Below are 14,313 nucleotides of genomic sequence, written 5' to 3'. Positions count from 1 at the left end.
GGTCCCGTCCCCACGCCTGCAGCCCTTCACTGCCCGTGGGTCCCGTCGCCACGCCTGCAGCCCTTCACTGCCCGTGGGTCCTGTCCCCATGCCTGCAGCCCTTCACTGCCCGTGGGTCCCGTCCCCACGCTAGTCTCTGAATAAAGGAGCACTACAACCAGACCTTGAGAGTCCAAAGAAATCTTTCTTTTGACTCTTTGCCTCGCTGACCCCGCATCATTATCACGTCAAATATTTCTGCTGCCTTATTCTCTGTCTCCTGAGACTCCAACTGCAAGAGCAGGAGGCCGTGCGACACCGTCCCACGGTTCTCGGACGCTTGGCTGCGGGTTGCGTCTGTCCCTTCCTCTCTTCGCGTCTCACTTGGGGGCATTCCTAGTAACCTAACCAGTGCACTGACTTTCCTCCTCGGCCGTGTCACATGACTGACGGGCCCGGGAGGCATTCCTCCTTATCCCTAGCCCCCGCCCCCCGACTCTTCCCAACGTTTCCGGGGCCGCCCCGCACGTAGGAAACACCCCGGAGCTCCGCAGCCCCCAGTGTCCCCAGCGCCGCCATCCACCATGGTGGCTTTTCCCGCATCCTCCGTCCCGTCCCAAAGCCGCAGGCCCCCGCAGCCCTCCACTGAGGCGCCGACCGCGGCCGCTCGAGCAGGAGGCATGTGGAGACCAGGGCGGGCATCACCGCGCACGCGCCGCTTGGACACCAGGCCGCACACTCACCTCCGCCGCCTCCGCCGCCCCGCGCGGCCCCGGCCACGGCGCATGCGCGGCCCCGCCCCGAACGCGCCCAACTGAGGGCGCATGCGCGGGATAGGGCAGGGCTTCGTGGCTGACTTTCGACCCCGTCTCGTGCGCCGGGCCAGTGAGCTATGGGGGTGGGAGCAGGACGGGGAAGACTTGGGCCTGCTCTGCGCGGTGTTCGCCGCCCCGAGGCGCTCCGCTTCTTCCTGGATTTTCCACCGGGATCCGCAGAGTGGAAGCCCCCGGGCGCGTGGCCCGCAGATAACCCGGCGGCGCCCCGGCATGGTCTGCTCACCTCGCGCCTCGGCTGAGATGCCCTGGTGTGATCTCGCCAGCTACCTGTACCCCCATCGGACGGGAGCCCCCCGGGCCTAGGCCGCAGGCGGGGGTGACTGTGTCAGTTAAGGCAACAATCGAGATGGGTTCAAAACGAGCCCTGTCGTTTCCTGTGACCGTTATAAACCTGTGCGCTCGGGACATGTCCCTGTGCTCTTTGAAAGCCCTAAAGTGGCCTGCGATGCCCGTCGTGATCTGGGCCCCACCATCCTTCAACCTTCTGAGCCTCGCTGCGGGGCACCAACCACACTTTCAAAGGTCCCCCTGGCCCCCAAGCTCCCCTGCCCCCAGCCCCTAAATCTGCAGTGACTGTCCTACCTTACCCCAGCCCCACACCTGACCCCTCTGTGCCTGTGTAGCGAGGCATCATTCTGTGGAGTTAGGGGCAGGATTCTGAAGCCAGCAGGCCTGAGATCTGGGACTTTTTCCCACGGGGAATTAAGAACTAAGGATTATACAAACTATTTAGTAACGCTGGGAACAAAATTCTTGGACCTAGGCAAGAGGGGCCCCTGCCCTGGGCACCAGGAATTAGCAAGCAGTTTGATTTCGTTACTAGAAAACATGACAAACTGTGCTTACAGCAGTGACATTCTTTGGATCAGTTCAAAGATGATACACTGTTGGGTTTTTTTCTAGATCTGCCCAAAGATGGACCATCTTGACGAAGCATTTCAAATCTAATTTATAACCACTCTCAATACATGACGGTAATCCCATGAATGCTGTGAAAGCCATTAGACAGTTTAGACAAGTTAGGAGATGCACTCAAAGAGTTAAGTGAAATCATATCCAAAGAGAAAATAATGGTCTTTGGCAGAAAATAAAGTTAATTTTGAGTTTGAGCTGTCTACAGTTGTTACTGTAAGAAAAAGCTTACCAAAAAATCCAAAAGGATTAAAAATATCTCAATGTTTTAGGGAAAAAAGTGGTTCCCAAAAGAAACCGCATGTGAAATAAGCACAAATCAAGAGAATGAAAAGACAAGCTACAGGATGGGAGAAGATATTAGCCAAAAGACATATATGATAAAGGACTGTTGTCCAAAATATACAATACAAAGAACTCTCTTAAAACTCAACAATAAGAGCTGATTAAAAAATGGGCCGAGGACCTGAACAGAGACCTCACCGAAGAAGATATACAGATGGCAAATAAGCATATGAAAAGATGTTCCACATTCTATGTCATCAGGGAAATGCAAAGTGAAGTGAGATATCATGACATACCTATTTGAATGGCCAGAATCCAAATACTGATGACACCAAATGCTGGTGAGCATGTGGAACAATAGGAACTCTCAGTCATTATTGGTAAGAACGTAAAATGGTGCAGCCACTTTAGAAGACAGTTTGGCAGTTTCTTACAAAACTAAACATACTCTTATCATATGATCCAGCAATCATGCTCCTGAGTATTCACCTAAAGATGTTGAAAACTTATGTCCATACAAAAACCTATACGCAGATATTTATAGCGGCTTTATTCATATTTGCCAAAACTTGGAAGCAACCAAGATGTCCTTCAGTAGGCGAATGGATAAATAAACTGTGGTACATCCAGACAATGGAATTTTACTCAGCACTAAAAAGAAAGGAGCTATCAAGCCATGAAAAGACATGGAAGAAATTTACATGTATATTAACAAGTGAAAGAAGCCAATCTGAATATGCTACATATTGTATGATGCCAACTATAGAACATTCTGGAAAAGGTAGAACAATGGAGACACTAAAAAGGTCAGTTGTTGCCAGTGGTTGGGGTGGGGGATGAATAGGCAGAGCACAGAGGATTTTTAGGGCAGTGAAAATATTCTGTGTGACACTATAGTGGTAAATACGTGTCAATACATTTATCTAAACTCATAGTATGTACAACGCCCAGAGTGAACGCTAATGTAACTATGGACTCTGGGTGATAATGATGTGTCAACATAGGTTCATCAAGTGTAACAAATGTCCCATCCTGGTGAGGATGTTGATAATGGGGAAGGGTATGCATGTGTTGGGGCAGAGGGTATAGGAGAAATCTCTGAATCGTCCCCTCAATTTTGCTGTGAACCTGAAACTGTTCTAAAAAATAAAGTACTTTTTAGAAAACACTAAGGTGGCATTCAAATACAATGTAGGGAAATTAGAACTAGGAAACAGAAACATTTGCTGGACTCTGAAGGAGAAGATTCACGTACAAATAATCCTGAAAATAATGTCTCTGGAGACTATTTTCTGGCCACTGTGGGTCAAGGTATAGTCGCTACTGAAGAGAGAGTTGAACCAAGTGGGCAGCCTACTGTAGTTTTCAGTTTTCTTTATTATATCTTAGTACTGAAAAATGTGAAAGGAGAAAAACTTAAGAACTACTGTATGGATCTAGATATGTTGTAAGATATTAAGATATGGTGAGAATAGTGAACTAATTATTTCATTTATATAATGAAATGGAAATATTTTGTAATATTTTCTGCAATGGTGCTAATTTTTCAGATTCACCCTCCTTACCGTCTTTAAACCTGATGTCACTATTCATGGATCAATCCTAAATCTAAAGCTTTAAGAATTTTATTGACAATTCCAGCTGCTGCTCCCTCAGCAGAGTGAAGTTTCTCCCAACTGAAATAATTAAAAACTGTCTACAAACTATAATGACTCAGGAAAGTTTATCTAACTTGGCACAATTGTCAATATAACACAATTATATGAAAATTTTATTATTATCAACACAATGATTTTTTTTCTGAAACAAAGGCAAGAAAAATAAATTTTGTGGTATACATACATACATAATAAATTATGGATTATGTATGTCTTCTTACTTATTCAAGCATCAGTGGCCCATGGACAGAACCTCCAGAAGTGCACAATAATAGTTCAGTTATCTTTGATATTTTGCCAATTTTCAGCCATATGAAAGCCATAGCTTTACATATAATTTTTTATGTTGTCCTTATCAAGGTGTATTTGTCAAGGTAGGTAGATATAACATTTTATGTGATGGTTGGTAACCTTGTTTTATAACCTTTAAATATCTAGACATTTGGATTTTGGCATCCTGCCCTGGACCCCCACAATGTTAGAGTGGGCTTGCTGGGGAAAATGATTACCTATGTATTGTGGCAATACAGATAAAATGTTGTATAAATGTGGTCTTAAGAGAATAGCTTATAAGCTTTTTAAAAATCACAATACTAAAGTATTGTACATTGTGTATTTAGGTACAGACTGAGAAAGGAAATCTGAAAATTGGAAAATAAGGAATTGAATGTAAATTAGAATCTAAAGCAAAGTATTGCTAAAAACAGAAAAGGAGTACCGTGGAAGATTAATTCCTTATGCACCCTGTTTCACTGTTAACTGCAGCCCTAGTCATCTCTTTCTCCATTTCTGCCAGTAAAATTAAGTCTAAAGGCTTGCATTTTGCTTTCAGCACTAACGAAATTCCAGAAGCAGGCCTTAGTTTTTTAAGTAAACTCTTAAAAGTATAACATACATACAGAAAAGTACCTACTTCCCAAGTGTACAGCAAGATGAATTTTCACAAAGCACAGCAGTATATATGGCACCCAGAGGAAGTCGTCCATGTGATGCTGGGGGTTTCTTCTGGCTTATGGGAAAGTGTGGCCCTCCGTGGAGTGGTGGAGGGAGGCTGCATTTAGAGACCTGTATTTGTTGTCAACGGACAAAATACCTTTAATGTTGTATAGTTTTTAGGTAAACTTTTAATGGTATAATATACATACAGAAGCAGGCCTTAGAAATGTAAGTCTTCAGGCCAGCCTCGTGGCACAGCGGTTGAGTGCGCACCTTCCACTTCAGCTTCCGGGAGTTCGTCGGTTCGGATCCCGGGTGCGGACATGGCACTGCTTGGCAAGCCATGCTGTGGTAGGTGTCCCACATATAAAGTAGAGGAAGATGGGCATGGATGTGAGCTCAGGGCCAGTCTTCCTCAGCAAAAAAGAGGAGGATTGGCAGCAGATGTTAGCTCAGGGCTAATCTTCCTCAAAAAAAAAAGAAAAGAAAAGAAAAAAGAAATGCAAGTCTTCATAATTAACAAAAGAGTTTGAGGTAGATGAAGGACAGGTCTCCTCTCCCGTGTGGATGGAGAGATCTCTCTGCAGATATAACTTGTTCAACTACTCTGAGTTAATAAGGGCTAAATTGAGAACAAATCCAGGAACGTCCATCTTGTTTTCCTGTGTAGTACAGACTTGGTAGGGTATTCATAACTGTTGCCAACTTGTTCTGGAATATACCTACCGTAATCCTGGAAATATGATGAGAACAAAGGAGTCTTCTTTTTTTTTCTCCCTGGGAAAATGTTTATAATATATGGTAATATGAGTTACAGCATCAGTTGGAGAGAGAAACACAAACAATGAAGAATTTTAAAAGCCCAATTTGTTCTAAGGGTTGAGTTTAAATGCACGCATGGCTTCATCACGGGCTGAGTCCTTCACTTTTCTCCACTTTTCTATTTCTCCTCCTCTGTCCTCTCCCCAGCCCACCAGCGAGCCACTCTTTTCCTGGTTTTGTTGCTCACTGGCACCCCCATCAGAGACTGAGCAGAAAGGAAGGACTGGAAAGCCTGGAAATGGCCCTGGGTCAGCAGTTTCAGTTCTGTGTGTGAGTCTTTGTGGGATGGTGTTGAGAACAAAGGAGTCTTAAAAGACTCCTCTGGAAATTGTTGCCATGTGGAGTGCAAATGGCCTTCAAAACAAACCTGAATTTTCACTTTGCTTCCTTACTTTGTTTTCCTGATAATGTCGTAATTGGCATCTCTGTATTTCTAAACTATATAAATACTTGCCATTGCTCTATCAGACTGGAAGAAGGCCCCTGGCACTCTTTTCTCTCCCAAGACCTGTGGAAAATGTCCTGTGACTCTCCTAGGCTTCTCATTGTAACCAGAAATTGAGAGTCTTGTCTCCTTCGCAGGACACGCAGCTGCCGTCCCGGGTCCTCACTCAGACTGCCTCCATGCTGGTCCCAGGAGCCCCCTTCCTGGACCACTGAGGCTTCTCTGGCTGGGATTGCCCACTTGGGCCCTGTGTTTATGACCCTGTAATTCACTCTCCCGCTGCACAGCTCCAGGTCATGAGATGCGCTGCTGGCCTCTCCCCACCTCCGGAGCTTTCTTCCCAGGAAGGGAGGCCAGCTATCATAACCTGAGCCTCCCATGGCACCAGGAGAGGGGCAGAGACTTCAGCTGATTGCTAAATTTGGGAAGAATGTCTGTGCGCACCCACCCACGGAGCACATGAGTCTGCCTCGCCTGCCATCAGCCTTTGAAGCCTCTAAGGGGAGGCTTGCCCTTCGTTGCCAGCAACTGAGGCTTAAACTCTTCATGCTGTGGTTCGATGGGCGAGTGCATCTGACTAGACTGAAACCTGCCTCCATCAGTAAAAAGTAATCATTTGGCCCCCGTTTACTCTTTCTCTCAACCTTTTCAGAAGTCAGGCCGTGAAGGGAGGCACTAACTGTGAACGTGCGCTCCATGTGGGACCAGTGGGCCAGTATAGACCAGGCGATGCCGTGACCTCCCCACCAGGGGAGTCAGAAAATCCAAATCCGACCTTCTGACACTGCCCGTGTGGGTGGCCTGGGAGAGTCACTGAGCCTCTCCATTCTCTCCTCTGGCGGAGAAGACTTCTCCCCGCCCCGGGTTCTCAGGCGTCCCCTCAGGAGGAAATGATGTGTGTGTGTGTGTGCGCGTGTGTGTGTGCGCTTGTGCCTGCCAGGGTGCAGCGTGCACTCCCCTGCAGCTCAGGATTCCAGGGGCAGCAGCCGTGTGAGTAACACACACCTGGGGACAAAGCAGCCACCGCCTGATTTGGCTGTCCCCCTTTGCGGGCCCTCAACTTGCGGGGCAGAAGCCATCTGTGCACATGCCCCACGTGCAGAAATCACTTCAAGGCTTATAGGAGAAATCTCACATTTAATTCTGAGAAAGTGTAAAGTGGCATCTACATAAATGAACATGCTTCTGAGTGAAAATATAACAGCTGCTAGCCCAAACTTCTCTTAAACAATAAACTGCATTTTCTTTACTATTCCTAAACCATCCACCATGCCATAGATAACCAAGAGCCCAGATCCTGGATGAATACATTGCTATCTTCAATATACAGAATATTTACTGTCTTTGGGTGGGAATTCCCACACACACACACCTTTCTGTTGTTTAACAAAACTCATGTCTCACGGCCAGAAAATGTTATCAAATTTTACATCTTTAACGTGCAGGAGCCTTAAGGAGTCGACGGGAAGCTTCAGACTGCGTCTCTTCAGCTGCGTCTCTAATCCTCTAAACTACTGCGGGACCCCCAGACGCCTGATTCTTATCTAATGGGAGATCAACCCAGGACTCACACCTGGTCATCCTCCTCTTTCCCCAGATGCTGCACTACACTCCAACACCCTCCTTTCATGTTCCCGAGAGTGGAGGCCAAGTAGTGGGTGTGCACTGAGGAGGATATGGGTACAAAGCACGGCCGAGCCACTAAACGTTCCTTAACCCCGCAAACTGAGCATTCAGGGGAAACTGGACTGTGGCTCTTGAAACTGTCATCGATCACACAACAAGATAAACCATTTTCTGCCCATTAATGTTTCTGGTCTTCAGCCCCAGATACCGGCGGCCGGTCTTCACTGGCTGCCCATACAGCATGTCGACGAAGAACTCGGGTTCATCTTTGGCCTCAGATTGGCAGGGCAGAAAGCTAAACATATGTCTTAGCCTGTGACACAGATAGGTCATTGCTTCCGCTTCATCTGATGGTTCCTCAAACACGGGCTGCTTCATTTCCTTGTAGGCAGACAAGATCACTGCCTGAAATAAGTTGATCAATATGCAGATCATCACCAGCAGAAAAGACGAGAGGAACAGGACCCCGAGAACCTTGTTATGGGAAAATTCAGTGTTCTGAAAAGCTGAAACACAATAGGAGAATATTGTCTGAGTGGCATGAATGAAGTTACAGTAGTTCCATTCATGCTGACCGAATACCAGGTAGCCGAAGGCCACATACACAAAGAAATACACGGACACCACTAAGGCCATGTGGCAGATGCCAGGAAGGGCAGTCTGGATGGCCCTCTGAGCCAGACGCACATCATAGAAGATTCTGGAATACCTGAGGGTCTTCAAAATTGTCAGAAATAACAGGAAACCCAAAATTATCCTCATGATGTGATCGACTTGAGAAATTGCATGAAAGGGAATGAAATCCTCAGTGTTCGACAAGTAAAACTGAGTTATGCTACTGGCTAAGAAGTGTTTCCTGAGGAAGAACACAATTAACACAGCAAATATGCATTTTAAAGCAAAGTTGAGCAAATTATACACACTTGTCACGTAGGCAGCCCTTTCCTGCATAATGATGTAGCCCTCATCGGCAATGTAGGCTACCAAAAACATGAGGATGGCCACATACAGGTAGATTTCTGCTGAGGTTTTTCCGTTGAAAACAGCAAGTGAGAAAGAGTGCACAGATATGCTTGTGTTTACAACTCCTAACTGAGAAACCTCAAATATGACTGAAATGGTACAGAACAGGTTTACGTCTGGATTAAAAGTTGTCAGCTCCAGAATCACAGCCCATGTCTTCTCATCAAGCCAATTGCTTCTCTGGAGTTCCTCGAGCCTCAATGTGGAATTAAACTGCTGCTGTTCTGGAAAAAAATAGAATGCGTATCCTCCTGATCCATAGGTATGTAAAAGTCCATAGGAAAAATACACCCATTTCTTTTCTGGAGGCTTATAAGTAAACCCTTTGGCATTCTTGTCGATAGCCCGCTTTTTAACTTTATTCCAAAGGCTAGAATAGTTTTCTGTGTCTTCTGGATCGGTGCCATATTCGGGATGACAATGAATTTCTCCTGCCATGCTGGTTTGCACAAAGTTTTTGGCAGGCAGACAAGTTTTTTTACCAGGTTTTGCCCTCACTTGCCTCATCAGTGGAAGGCCGAGGATTTTAGAAGAGCTGTCAGGAAGAAACGTGGGGTTCAGGTCATTGTGGAACAAAGGCGGCGGCACACTGTTCAGCCACCGATAGATGTCTTCCAGCTTGGTCACCGTAGCAAGGTCCACGGAGAACTGGTCACGAATGAACTGATTATAGTAAAAGCTGTCAGTGTGGTGTAGAAGGGCGACAAGCCTCAATAGAAGGGCTAGGAAGATAAAATGAGTTAGAATGTAACTCAGGAAGAGCAAAGCTCTTCTCTTGAGCCTCTTCTTTCTCTGGAATATTCTGATTTCGTCCTCTGTGAGGGGTTGGTACATCCTCGTGCCTCGGATTTGGGTGATGCGCTGATGAAGCTTGCGCCTCTCATCGGGCTGCATGCTCACGTTGTGCAGCTTGATCTCACTGTAACGATACTTGCTTACCCACGAAAGATTTTTACAGTACTTAAGCTTACCTGTTCTGAAGCCTGACAAGAGGATAATTTTAGATGGCTGCACCAGAAAAACTGACTGACAGAATGAACAAAATGATGCAAAGAGCCACTCTGTTGACTTTTCATAGCCATAAGTCAGTCCATAAAATATAATGAAGAATGAGGATATGCTACAAGTGGCAAAAATCAGGAACCAGGCTATATAAACACACCACCAAGGCAGAACAATCCTGGGCTTTTCGACAGGTGTAGGATCCTCCTGGGAAGCGGGCTCTGCAGGAGGAACATCTTGACTGTTGTTCACGTTTGCATTACTGGCATTTATATTGGTTCTGTGGAGATGTGAGACCTTGCTTCCTGCTTTCTTACGCTGGTGCCCTCTTTTAGAGGTTGCCTTGACAGAAGCCTTAGGAAGTCTAGTCTTTTTCCTAGATGGAAGCTTTTCAGCCTCCTGGGCGTGTGGCTCAGCACTTTCGTGAGCATGCCACTTTTCCAAACGTTCTTCCCAGTACCCACTTTCTTCTGACATCAAGGGATGCTCCTGAGGAGCCACCTCATCTAGAGTCGCTTGAGGTTTCTTCTGGGAACAGGTGAACAGAAATGTGATCATTACTTGCACAGGGAGGGTAATTAAGACACTTTCCATTCCTATCATCATTGATCTGATATATTGCCCCCCTTCTGCCTTGGTTTTTTGTTTATTTAGATTAAAGAACATAATGTTACACATCAGGGAGGACAGCAACATTGCTGAACAACAAGACAGTCTCTGGAGCCTAGTGAATGGTTTAGGGATGACACCAGAAAAAACAGAGAACCATGGGTGATTCATCCCCAGCTTATAACCGGTGTCTATCAGGAAAAAGTCCATTCTGCTTAGAGGCTCATCTGGGTGCGTAACATGAAAGGTTCTGTCCACAGAGGTGTCAACAGAAAGCCATTCCCGGCAGACGAACAGCCAGATTTGTCTGCTAAGCAGATTTTCCACCTTGATTCTACTTAAATACCAACTGGGGTCTCTGCCCTCGTTGTTGTGCCACACACGAATGGAATGGATGTCTCCCAAGTCACTTTTCGTCGTCAGGAGGAAAGGGTTGATGCTTCCTCGGTAGAGAGTTGTAAAATTCGGGTGGGTTAAACAATGCACATCACTGGTACGCTCTGTCCCCATCAGTTGGACAAAGACATTGGCCCTGGTCCCAGACCCACAACGGCTTCCGGTAAAAAGAGTGACTACGTAACATACATTATCATAAGGATCATTATCAGGTAAAACTATCACCTGTTCCCGAAGAAGTGGGTCCATTTCATCTCTGTGCAAGGCCCAGAAAGCTAGGACTATGTATACGAGCATAATGAAAACGACAACCAAAAGGGTCACAGGGTTGTGGACAACGTTCTTGATGACCTCTACCCGTAGATCCACAGGATTTGGGACCACAATCACCTTGGCCGTCAAATAGTGGGTGCGCAGGTGAACGTTGGCTAGCTTTATTGCATCCAGCTGCCGCTTGGCCCTCCCTGTGTGCTTGCAGATACAGTGCACTTTGTGCCAGGTGGTCTTCTCTCCAAGAACGCAGGTATCTTCTCTCCAATCACTCTGAATCCCATTCATGTACAAGCAGTTTACGCTGAAGAGAGAAATTCTCACTAGCTTGTCACTGGGCTCCATGACAAAACGAGGTGCCTGCAGAAGAATGGTTATGGCACACTCAGATGAGCCGCTTCGCTGAGCTATGACTTGCAGCAGGGCTGGTGGAAGGCAAACCACGCGGGCCTCCTTCACCATACAGGCCGGGTCAAACAGGTCACTCTGGTTGGCAATTGGAGGGAGGTCATGGGGCACGAGGAAGGCGGCGACCAGAGCAGTGGGGGTGATCTGACCGCCAGCATACACCAACACTGTGAACAACACAGTCACCTCTGTCACAATGTGAACCAACACCTCTTTCACTGCTCCGCTGTCCACTTCAAAACGAAATGCCCCTGTTGTCTTTTTCAGCCACCCATCAACCAACGAGTCACTGCTGGGTCCCACTGTGAGATTAAAGGCCGCAAAGCTCAAGTTTTTTCTGACGAGGTACACTTCCAATACATCAGGTGTGATCTCTACCACGTCACCGTTAGCTGCAGCTCCTGTCATTCTGAATCCAACCACCTCTGTCAAAACGTTTGCGGGGTAATTTAACCAAGGAAAAGGGTCCTCTTCAAACTCACAAAACATTGTGGAAACTGGAGCATTTGCAGGCAAACTAGGAACGCTGCTCACATTCAGTGTGGGATGGAAACAATTTCGACAGTCTTTCTCATTGCTGAAGACCTTGCTAACATCCCACTTTTCAGTTTTCTCGAGATACATGTTAAAGCCGGAGCCCCTTATCACAGTGCTTTTGTTCCCCGGCACTTTACCAGCCAATACTGTTTCTGCTAGAGATTCTACTATATAGAAAGGATCTTCAGCAACTTCGTGACGAGCAGTCACTTTTAGGATATTAGAAAAACTTGTTGATATTCCCGTGCTCAAGATTTCTATTTGTTCAGAGCGAAAGTGTTTATCTTTTTGTTGATACCGTCGTAGGGCTTGACTTGCTTGCCAGAGCCTGACCGTGGCAAGTTTCTGAGCAACTCGAGTGAATTCAGAGGCTCCCTGGGTTAATTTCGTTATAGTTGTGACTACCTGGCTAATTTCCTCCAAAGTGCTTACAGGAAGCAGGAAGGACTGATTGACGAGGTGTTCCTGGAGTTTGGCTCTGTCAGCTTGCAGAGTTACTTCGGTTTTCATGCTATTCAAAATGGAAGCTGCTATATACATTAAATAACCTGCAGCTAAAAAATCCTGCTTTTGAAGCAAGATCGACAGTGATGAATTGGGTCCCATGGTGGCATTGTGTAACTGATGCAGCACAGCCTCTGACGAGTATTTATTAGTAGGAGGCTCTACAGTGGCGTAAGAAGTCGCCTGAGAAAAAGCTCCTAGATAGTCATATACCTGAGCATGTATCTTCACGCCATGGCGAGCAGTCAACCCACCAACAGGAAGAAAGGAAGGAGGTGATGTGGGACTATTTCCCAAATACAGGATGGCCCCAAAGGTGTTCTCTTTTAAAGAACTGATTTCACCCAAACCATGCAAATCAGAAACTATTATTTTATATGTAAGAGGCATGTTCTTATCCTTAAAATTACGGCACTGGACAACAAACTTAGTAAAAAATGCAATTCCTTTAGCTGGGTTAATTTCACATTCTCCGATTTCAGGGACGTGGTTAATAATAAAGGAATGCCTGAACGACAAGTTTGCTCCACTCCAAGTTGCTACAGATAGAGAAATCCAAAACTTAGCTTCAGAGAAATGCTTAAAAGCAAACGCTTTTACAGACAAATAAGCACCATTTCTCCCTGTCGTCGTTTGCCCCGTCCAATCAAATGGCATCTCGTCACCTGAAGACAACAGAATTGACCATTTATAGGAATCACGGTTTCTTGCACAATTTGTGCAGTCTAGAAACAAAGAAAATCTATCTGATACAACTAAAACCGTATCACAATTTTCAATACATGAAATGTCTGCTATAGGTGTCGGTCCTTGGAGCACATGTACCCTTCTATCAGCAAATGCTGTTCGGTCATTCTTCTGGACCACCATTCTGAAAAAATACACATGGCCACCTCTAAGGGTTTCTGGCAGAAGTGTTAGTACAGGGCCAGAGGCCCATGTCCACTTCAGATCAGCCTGCTCTGGGAGACAAACGTCCTTGCTCATCACTGTTATTCTATCTGTATGGTAGTTTTTTGGATTGGTGGTACAGTACCAAGAAAACTGGAGGCCTTCTGAAGGGTTGTTTGCATCTGGATCAGAGGACGTTGTTCCATTCAGAACCAGCCCATCTGTGAAATCAACTGTTATGTTGGACTTCCCAAGAATAACCGCCTTCAGGAAACTCTTAACAATGGCAACATAGATAGAATCTGAACCTCGTAAGGTACGCTTGATGGGATCCGATACATTGATGGACAATGTGAAATTAAACACATATACCCCCAAAGATAACGAATTCTGGGGGATATGTATCGTTGTTGGAGGTCTCCCTAATGGGAGTTGTGGTGCATCCAAAGGGTGAGGCCAGTCTGGTTCATCATATACAGAAGGCACAGAGTAGACTCTCCAGCGCCGAGAAATGGACAGGGCCAACAGGCAGTCAAACGCCTCGGTGACATTGATGGTGGCTTCCATCTTCCTGGTCAATCTCAAGGGAGACCCTTCCTCATCCGTATTGATGATCTTTACCTGTTGGATAACGCAGGGCACCTGTGGTGACATCTGGCAGGACACGGAAGACTCCATGTCTTGGGAACTGTTTGAGTTGACAGCTTTTAAAACGACACGGGTGGGCCCATCTGTAGGACATTTGGTTTGGGCCACGAAGCCCAGGTAGGGCTGAGGCTCTCCAGGCAGAACGGAACGGGGCGACACGTGGGAGGAGGCGGCGGCGGCCACTCCGGGCTCCACGGGCCAGAGATAGAACGTCCACTGCAGTCGCCCAGGTGAGCGCAGCCGGGGGGTGACCCACAGCAGGGCCAGCCGGCGCCCGGCGGCTGACAGGTACAGGTCCACGTGGGTGGGCGCGCTGGCGCTGCGGGCAGCTCGGCCGGCTCGGAGCAGGACGTGTACGCGGAGGCAGGCCCGGCGCGGCCACCGCGTGGGGCCGCCAGGGAGGCAGAGGCTGCGGCCGCCGCTCAGGACCACGCCGCCCCCAGGGGCCACGCGGGGCCGCAGGCGGAGGCGGTCGCCGCGCCCCCCGAGGCCCGGGGCGCCCCTGAAGGAGGGCGGCGCGGCCGCC

General features: G+C 47.1%; 2 protein-coding genes across 5 annotated transcripts in view; both read right to left on the bottom strand.

The window, feature by feature from the left end:
- CDPF1 (cysteine rich DPF motif domain containing 1) overlaps positions 1-758 on the bottom strand; it is a 7,945-nt gene extending 7,187 nt beyond the window's left edge. Inside the window, exon 1 of one of the 4 annotated variants that reach the window (XM_046646854.1) lies at positions 723-758. Coding sequence is in view for 3 of the 4 variants with exons in the window: in XM_046646852.1 (XP_046502808.1) it covers positions 164-445 (282 nt within the window). In the remaining variant the exon portion in view is untranslated. Of the gene's footprint in view, positions 1-163; positions 567-722 lie in introns of those variants that run through there. The other 3 variants (XM_046646852.1, XM_046646850.1, XM_046646849.1) reach the window with 3 other exon arrangements.
- Positions 759-7,646: 6,888 nt separating this feature from the next.
- PKDREJ (polycystin family receptor for egg jelly) overlaps positions 7,647-14,313 on the bottom strand; it is a 7,253-nt gene continuing 586 nt past the window's right edge. The window contains exon 2 of the mRNA XM_046646575.1: positions 7,647-14,293. Within this exon, the coding sequence (XP_046502531.1) occupies positions 7,647-14,293 (6,647 nt within the window). The remainder of the gene's footprint in view (positions 14,294-14,313) is intronic.

Source organism: Equus quagga, chromosome 19 (genome assembly GCF_021613505.1).
Source record: "Equus quagga isolate Etosha38 chromosome 19, UCLA_HA_Equagga_1.0, whole genome shotgun sequence".
In the NCBI taxonomy this organism is placed as follows: domain Eukaryota; kingdom Metazoa; phylum Chordata; class Mammalia; order Perissodactyla; family Equidae; genus Equus; species Equus quagga.
The sequence above is the reverse complement of the archived record's forward strand: the minus strand, read 5'-3'. Positions and strand labels throughout refer to the sequence as shown.